The 9,199-nt window shown below is 41.9% G+C and overlaps 1 protein-coding gene across 4 annotated transcripts in view; it reads left to right on the top strand.

The window, feature by feature from the left end:
- Positions 1 to 990: 990 nt before the first annotated feature.
- GCN2 (protein kinase family protein) overlaps positions 991 to 9,199 on the top strand; it is a 155,829-nt gene continuing 147,620 nt past the window's right edge. For all 4 annotated transcript variants that reach the window (XR_015269204.1, XR_015269205.1, XM_086820322.1 and 1 more), the window contains exons 1-5: positions 991 to 1,588; positions 1,717 to 1,788; positions 2,458 to 2,508; positions 2,593 to 2,698; positions 3,098 to 3,205. Coding sequence is in view for 2 of the 4 variants with exons in the window: in XM_086820322.1 (XP_086676448.1) it covers positions 1,458 to 1,588; positions 1,717 to 1,788; positions 2,458 to 2,508; positions 2,593 to 2,698; positions 3,098 to 3,205 (468 nt within the window). In the remaining 2 variants the exon portion in view is untranslated. The remainder of the gene's footprint in view (positions 1,589 to 1,716; positions 1,789 to 2,457; positions 2,509 to 2,592; positions 2,699 to 3,097; positions 3,206 to 9,199) is intronic.

The raw sequence follows: 9,199 nt of genomic DNA, 5'->3' as shown, positions 1-9,199 counted from the left end.
TAGTTTTGGGAGCTGAGGGATTTCATGTGTGGTCAAGCTCCTTTATTGATTGATTAAGACTTAATTATAGTGATTAGCATAGCCAAATTTCGGAGGATCTAATTGAGCATGTGAGAGAACAATTTGATGGGGCTTTATACATTAGGTTGTTGCCCTTGATGAGATGGAGTGGCCCAAGCCAAAAAACTCATCTCAAAACACTGAAAGAGATTGATTTTTTGTAGAAAATCAGTTAGCTGTTGTCGGAATCAGAGGGGGGCTAGTTCTAGGAGCTGAGAGAATTCATGTGTGGTCAAGTGCCTCCATTGACTGATTAAGACTTAATTATAGTGATTAGCACATTCATAATTTGGATGATCTAATTGAGCATGTGTGAGAATAATTTGATGGAACTTTTTACATAAGGTTGTTACCCTTGCTGAGATAGAGTGGCCCAAGCCAAAAAATTCAGCTTCAAACACTGAAAGACAATGCTTTTTGGAGAAAATTAGTCGACTAGAAATGTGCTTGGTGCAGCTCCATCAGTGGATGGAATAGCTTGCAATTTCAGCTATAGACTTCTCATAGCATTGCTAAACCAGTAGCTCCTCAAGGCTCAAAGCCATCGCAACAAAGCTATGGTTTTAAGCTCAAATTCATTGTATGTTGAGAGAGAGAGAGAGAGAGAGAGAGAGAGAGAGAGAGGCTCACCAGCAGAGGAGGCTTGCACAAAATGATAAAGCTCGGAGAGGGAGCGCACTGCATGCAACTGGAGAAGGAGGGTGGGCGCTACATGCCAAGAAATTTGAATTCTGCCTGGATGCATTCAGGGAGGGCGGTTGTAGGCTTTGCAAGCCTGCGAGACTGCAAGCTTGCATGGACAGGGCGGCTTTCGTTAATTCGTTAATTTTGTTATTTTTGGCACAACTCTCCATCGCATTCTTTTTGGACAAGTGACAAAGAGCAAAACAGTCCCCTATATATATAGTTATAGATTATAGATTGTAAGACAAAATACATACATAGGTGAATGCATGCATGGAAAGGGCTAGGAGGGTCATCATTTTAAGCATTGATCATTACATACTAAAATAAGACCTTAAAAAAATGCATAAGAAAATAATTTTTATTCTTAACATTTCCTTGACTGCAGAGGACGGTGTGGGCGGTTGTGAGAGAGAGAGAGAGAGAGAGAGAGAGAGAGAGAGAGAGCATCATTGTATCTTGAGAGATGCTGCATGCAGCTGAGAGTGAGAGTGGGAGGAGGCTGAGGCTGAGTTTGTGAGTTTGCGCCAAATCGGAGAGGGGCTGTGTATATATATATATATATAGAGAGAGAGAGAGAGAGAGAGAGAGAGAGAGAGAGAGAGAGAGCGCATCATTATATATTGTGTAATCTGAGAGATGCTGCAGCTGAGAGAGAGTGCGTTAGGAGGAGGAGCAGGAGGAGGGTGAGTTTGTGTGCTGTGTGTAGGTGTATGGCTGGTGGAGGCCGGCGGAAGCGAGCCAGCCAGAAGAAGAACAACCATAGGGCTCGGCAGCCTGCCAAGGACCACTTCCCAGCCCACTCGCGGAATGAGTCGCCCCTCTCTGAAGAGCTCACGGCACTGTATGCATTCCCCTTCTTTCTGGGCATTCCATGTGGATAAATACACAACACTTGCACAGAACTTCGGTCTTCCCATTAGAATTGCGTGTAGATTTTCTTTTCACCTTATCAATCACCTTCTCATGCAGGTCTTCAATCTTTCAGGAAGACTTCACACTCATCTCCGAAGACTCTTCCACGGAATTCTCCATATTTTTGCAGTAAGTCCATTTGGTCTGTGGATTAGAAGTTGCAATACTAATGGAGTGTATTTCTCCTTCCTATTAAATGCCTAAACCTTGTCCTTAATGAGATGATAAAACGTTGCAGGGGTGTGGTGAGAATCTCCCACACTTGTGCAAAGTCTCATTGCCATCATCGAATAAAGTTTTGGAATGATGGCATGGGGATGTAGGAGAGCTCTCAAGGCACATGAGACTCTAGAAAATGGCACCCAGGAGTTGTGTTAAACACCCAAACCTTGTTTGATGATGATGAGACTTTGCACATGAGACTTCAGAAAATTGCACTCAGGAGTTGTGTTGAACACCCAAACCTCGTCCGATGATGATGAGACTTTGCACAAGTGTGGGAGGGGACTTCCTCTACGCCCCAACAAAGTCTAGTCACCATCGGACGAGGGCATGGAGAAGATTCCAATTTCATGAGACCTCTCAAGGCACACGAGACTCTAGAAAATGGTGCTCATTTCTTATTATTGAATGCCTAAACCTCATTTTATGGTATCGAGTCTTTGTAAGGGTGCTTATAAGCACCTTTCACATATCTTCTTTCATTTTATACAAAAGCTCATGTATATACCTTCAGCTGCATGAGCACTAGCTTCTGACTTGTGCTCGCTTTTGATGGTGTTGCAAAATCAATCATAGGCCTCATGCTGGCGGTGGTCGAAGCAACATTTCTGCAGAGCTCCATGTCAGGTACTCAAGCATGTTTATACATATTAGTTGGTTGGATTTTTTCTTAGTGCATTCTTCATTTTTCTATTTATGCGCATCGATCAGGTGTTTACCTGGATATCCATACAAGCCTCCCAAGTTACAGGTCAAATCCAAGAAGGGACTTTCCGAGGAAGAGCTGCACTTGTTACACTCCTTGCTTGTCGATCAAGTAAGCATTTCTTAGATTCCTTTTGATTTCTTGTAGTACAAGCAATGTATCCTACAATTTGTAAGGAGAATACATTCAGCCGGCACTTTTCTAAATGAACTTTGTTGCCCACAAAGTCTGCATGAGCATGCGGAGAATGTAACATGATGTCATATGCATGCTTAGGCTAGTGTGCCACATAGCTTATTGGCATTGATCTTGAGCTACTTTGCCTGCCTGTGCATCCTCTATGCAATATGCTCTAATATAATGCTTTCCATTGCAGTAGCCCCTCGCATTTACTGCAGGAGTGTCACTTGAAAAGGGTCAATGTTAACACGTCTTGGAGATAGATTTTAGTGATATTGTAAACATTTTATTTTAAAGATTCAAATATGATGATTTGATCTTGTATTGTAGGCAAGTTCAATTTCTCGAGAAGGCAGGGTCATGGTCTACAATCTGGTTGAATCTGCACAAGAGTTCTTGTCTGAACATGTTGGAAGTGATCTCTTGCAGGAGCACGAGGTAAGTGTTGTACGTTTCATATTTTTGTAATAAGTGAGCCACAAAATGAGATGAAGCAGTGTTAATCATCATTGCTCCTATTATGATTATCTTAGCACAACCAAATAATATGTACGGAAATTTGTGGATGATGAAGTTTTTCATTTACGTGAGATTAAGCTTAGAGTGCCTTAAATGCCCACATCTTGAAGGGAGCGGAAAAAAGTATTTCTAGAAAGTTTTTTTTGAGTTTTTTTTTGAAATAATTTTACCAGATTGCATCAAAGATTAAACCATACATAAGCATGAAAGGACTAAACCTGTACTCGTATGCTTAGTACTGTTATATGCAAATTCTAACATAGGAAGATAATCCTCCCATGAACTCTGTCTTTTGGATACATATGCTCGAAGCATATGCTCCAAAATCTGATTCACTCTTTCAGTCTGGCCATCAGATTGAGGATGATCAGAGGAACTCAAATTCAAAGTTGTTTCCAACTTCTCAAAAACAAGTTTCCAAAAATCACTTGTAAACTTAGAGTCCCTATCACTGACTATGTCCTGCGGTAACCTGTACAGTCTAAACAATTGCTCGATAAACTGCCGTGCTAATTGCGTAGCTGTAATAGTCTTCCGGGTCGGTAAAAATTTAGCCATTTTTGTCAAGCGATATACCACAACCCAAATAGAATCGTGGCCTTGATGTGTTCTTGGCAATCCGGTAATAAAATCCATGGAAATACTTTCCCATTTATTACCTGGGATTTGCAAAGGATGCAACAACCCAGCCTGTCTAAAGCGTTCAGCTTTATTTGCCTGGCAAATTTGACACTCGAGAACATAATCTTCTACATACCCTTTCATCTTTGGCCAATAAAAAGTGTTTCACTAATGATAACGTCCTGTGTACCCCAGGGTGTCCAGCAGAAGGGGTGTCGTGACACTCCTTAAGAATCTTGGACCTAATGTCCGGAATCTGTGGTACACAAATTTTGTCATTACGGAATAGTAAACCATTCCGAATCATCCACTGGCCTCCTGCAGCCTGAATAGTAGACTGTTCAGTCATTGAGTCGTGGTCAATCAATGAGCTGCCGTCCTCGATCTTCTGCCAAAATGGACCAAAATAATTATCAGTCCTGCAAAGCCTTGTCAATGACTGAAATAAGTCAGTAGAAATCTCGGTGAACGACAAAGAATTCACCTCTCTAAGTCGACTAAGTGCATCTGCAACACTATTCATGGACCCTTTCCGATAACGGATCTCAAAATCAAAATCTTGCATTAATTCAGCCCAACGAGCTTTCCTTCCCCTCAAATCATCCGCATCACACACATACTTGATTGACTGATGATCAGTCAATACCACAAACTTAGAGCCATATAAATAATGTCTCCAAACCTTGAGAGCATGAATCACAGCATAAAGCTCCTTCTCAAGGGTTGGCCAACGAGATTGAGTGTCGTCTAGCTTTTTACTTTCAAAAGCAACCAGTCTACCATCTTGAAATAAAGCAACCCCGATAGCATAGTCACTAGCATCAGTTTTAAGAACATAAGGCCGACTAGGATCAGGTAATGCTAAGATAGGTGCTTCCTTGACTTTATCTTTCAAAAGTCTGAAGGCCATATCCAAATCGTTATTCCAAGTGATAGGCTGATTTGACTTACGTCCACGACCTTTCAATAAGTCGGTCATCGGTAGTGTGAGCTGAGAGTACTCTCGCACAGATTTCCGAAGAAAAACAACAAAACCGAGAAAAGAACGAAGTTGTTTCACGGTTCGCGGTATAGGCCAGTCCAGAACCTTCTGAACTCGGTCATAGTCAATGCTCAATCCATCTTGAGTGATCTTGTGTCCCAAGTAAATGATTTCGGTCATAAAGAACTCACATTTACTTAACTTAGCATATAGTCGATTTTGTCTTAAAATAGATAAGACAATCGTGAGGTGTCTGACACGATCCTCAAGAGTACGGCTATATATCAAAGTATCATCCATGAACACCACCATAAATTTTCCCAAATGTTCACGAAAAAGATCATTCATCATTTGCTGGAAAGTGGCTGGAGCATTGGTTAACCCAAAAGGTAATACGAGAAACTCGTAATGGCCATACCTAGTCCGAAAGGCGGTTCTTTCGACATGCCTTTCATGAATACGTATCTGGTGATAGCCAGTACGTAAATCTATCTTCGTGAAATATTTCGCTCTTGCTAACCGATCAATCAGGTCATCTGATCTAGGGAGAGGATAACGGTTCTTAATTGTTAGCTTGTTCAATCTCTTGTAATCTATACACATTCTCTAGGTATTGTTCTTCTTTCTCCTAAGCAACACAGGTGCACCCCAAGGTGATTTACTTGGACGGATCTGGCCCATCCTCAAATAATCTTTGAGTTGTTTAGCCAACTCATCTTCCTCAGCTTGGCTCATCCTGTAAGGTGGAATATTGACAGGATGAGCACCAGGGATCAAGTCAATACGATGATCGACTGCCCGTTCAGGTGGTAAACCGGATGGCAGTTCCTTAGGAAATACGTCTTGAAACGAATCAAGTATCTTTTGTAATTCTTTGCTTTCAAACACACTTAATTCATTTACATCCAAGGAAGGGATGAGAAAGGAAGAAAGTGGAATCAATACACAATGGAAAGCGGTATACAAAGAAGAATCCATTATATTTCCAAAATCAATTGTATTTACAAGAGGTCCCTGAGAGGGATGAATACAATCACCTAAAATACTATACTTGGTGTCCCTATACTGAAAAGAAAAAATATGACTAGACCAATCTATCTGGACTTGAAGAGTCTTAAACCACTCAATCCCTAATAACAAGTCTACATTTTCTAGGTGCATTACATAGCATTCCAGAGTATTTTTGTAGTCCTGAATCTGGATTGGAAATTTGGATTGGAAGCATCTCCACCTTTCGATCCCATACTTGCCTTCCCGCAGGTAGGCGTACCTCATAGGTATGATCGCTTGGTGTCGTATCAAGACTCAATTTCTGCACAAGTTTGTAGTTAACAAAGTTGTGTGAGGTGCAAGGGTCTAGAAGAATGTGAATCTTATGGCCATTCACTTCTCCATAAACTCGGAGAAGGTCATGTAAGCCAAATACTTTAGAATTGAATAGACAATCAGAACAAGTACTAGGGCGAGAAAGTACAGTAATTGACGTACCTGTCAAAGACAACTGGTTAGCTGCCTTTGGCTTGGGTCCTGCGTTTGTCTTGGCACCCTTTTGCTTCGGGCACTCGTTACGCATGTGTCCTTTTTCTTCGCAGATAAAACAACGTCCTTCCTTCTTGAGCTTTAAAGCCCTAAGGAGTCGTTTCTTCTTCGCTGGTGTCGAACTTGAATTCTTCGAAGGTTGGTCCGAAGACTTTCCTTCTGTCGTGTTAGCCAGAGGTGCGGAGAACTTTCTTTTATGCTTGTTCCCCTGCTCGGTAACGAGTTTCCACTTGGAAGAGACCATTGTATCATCATAGATACGAGCTGAATGAATGGCTTCGTCCAATGTTTTGCATTTGTTATTTTTAACCTGTAAACGGTATGAGTCTGGTAAACCAGCTACGAAAAACCCCAAAAGAGTAGTGGGATCCATCTTTGTAGCTTTCATCTGCAAGTCCCGAAACTTCTGGAGGTAGACCTCATAAGTGAGGTGCTGCGAGGTCATAGTCAAAGTTGAAAACCGGGCAACAACATCATAATCATCCTCTTTCTTGAGGAATTCCTTCTTGAAGACGTCTTTGAATTGTGCCTAAGTCGTTGGCTTAGGGTTGAGTTCCTTTCACCAAAGCAAAGCTTTGCCGGACAGGAAACCTGCTGCTAACTGGATCTTTTTTCCATCATCATATGGATGAAACTGAAAGTGAACTTGCCACTTATGTAGCCAAGTGTCCACGATCTCCTGGTGCGCTGCTTTTCCTTGCCCCCGATCTGTTCCGGAGTAATGTTGGGCCTAAAGCAGAGGCCAAGGTATCCATACCCGATAGAGTAGAGAGGGTAGTGGTCAATAGAGCGATGGAGTTCTGCAAAGCTTGCATCTGGGCTGCGATTTGTGCCTGACGTTCCGACGAAGAAGCTTCGAGAGCTACTTTGAACTCTTAGAAATCTGATTTTGACACACAATCGTCAAAAAGATCGACATCGGTATCTTCCGTAGCCGGTAAGCCTTCGCGTTCCACAAGGGGCTCCAACTCTGATTCTTGGGTCGACATCGTGAAGAGGGCAAGTGAAGAGAAAATTTGATCTTTGCACAATAAAAGTGTGAGTAAACTCGAGAGCTTGAGAGCTTGAAAACTTGAGAGATGTGTGGCAAGAAGCCCACTTAAGGGGTTTATAAAGGTTTCCCCAAAAGCTAAAAATCCTCAAAAGCTATCTTTAGCTTTTGCTTTGGTGTTTTTATATATATAAATATATATATATATATGGATATATATATGTGGCTTTCTTAAAAAAAATAAACACCTTTAAACCTTGGAGGGGTGAGATTCCCCCGGTCGGGGTTGAGCACAATCTTGGCAAACACTTAAGCTATTAACATAATTAAACAATTTTAAATGGCGCAACACAATAGAGTAAGAAGCTGAATTTTATTTTTGCACACTGCACTAGGGCCGGAAAGGGCCGACCCCCCTTGTAATAGATTTTATTATCAAGGAAAACTGTTACAAGCCTCACGGGCATTCACATGCCAAACTGTTCAAGTGCATCCATGATCATGAAAACAGCATTGCAAACAAATTTGTCGTAGACGATGGAATCCATAGCTTCACTTGAGAGTAGCTTCGTTCCTTGATTCCTTGAAGCTTGTCAAACGCAGCTATGCTCCACTGGCATCCATACACATACACATGTGTGTGCCAGGACCGAGACATAGGAGACCATATTGACAAAGCATTCGAATCTCAAATTGAAAATTGCTTGCAAAATGCTCTTACCAAGTATTGGACGATCAATGTCGAGCTCCACCTCCGTGCGGACGAACTACAGCTTGAATGTGACCGTTTTCCACTTCCGGCTGAAATTAGGGTTTCTGATTTTTAGGGTTTTAAGCAGGTTATATGAGTCCAAAATTGGGCATTTTGGGCTCTTTAGATGCCTATGAGTAAGGGGCACAGCTTGGTATGGTTTCCTCCAAGATTAGGGTTTCTGAAATTAGGGTTTCTGCAGAATTAGGGTTTCTGCAAAATTAGGGTTTCAGCAGAATTTGGGGGCGGTAGAATGGTTAGGAGACTCCATATTCATTTAGAAGAGAGAGATAGAGTGAAAAGGTGAGCAACTGGAGGCTTAACTGTGAAAGGAAGAATCTTCAAGCTTTCCATTGGAGTTGGGAGCAAGAGGGAATGAAAATCAGCACTCTCACCAAGCAAAAAAAGTTAGAGAGAATAACAAAAATAGGCTCTCTTGAAGGGGGGCGCCTATTTCTAGAGAGAGAGTGTAGAGAGAGGTAATTTTCAAAATGAGTAATAGCATGGTGGCAGGTCCTCATACTGCCACCCAGTCCATAACCATCCCTTTTCCACACAAATTTAGTGGGAAGGGTGCCTGGACACTCGCCTAGCCGACCGGAAGGGAATTCTAGTCTATTCTTACTTATAGTTTGTCCGCCCGAGCTTTAATGAAGTGTGGACGCCCAATCTCACTTATAACTTGGGCGGACACACTTAATAAAGTGTGGACCTGCAAAACAAAGAATACATTGCTTTAACTCATAAAAAAGTAAAGTGGTGTACTTACCACCTGTCTACAGCCCACAAACGAGGTCAGAATACAGTTTCACTCGCACGGTTCACAAGAGGGCGTCCCCTACATGTGAACTACACAAACAAATCTTGCATGCAATCAAATAGTTCATGCAAAGACAGGATTTTTAACTTGCAAACATGTTATGCAAGGATGCATTGAACAGTCTCCCTATTCATTTAGCTTGTAGTCCGTGGTACCACACTCTGGATTTGGGCGCAGATACACAATCCCAACCCATATATCCAGCCTAC

Source organism: Cibotium barometz, chromosome 26 (genome assembly GCF_041138505.1).
Source record: "Cibotium barometz isolate CiBa-2024 chromosome 26, ASM4113850v1, whole genome shotgun sequence".
In the NCBI taxonomy this organism is placed as follows: Eukaryota; Viridiplantae; Streptophyta; class Polypodiopsida; order Cyatheales; family Cibotiaceae; genus Cibotium; species Cibotium barometz.
Note: the sequence above shows the minus strand (reverse complement) of the source record. Positions and strands in the feature narration are given on the sequence as shown.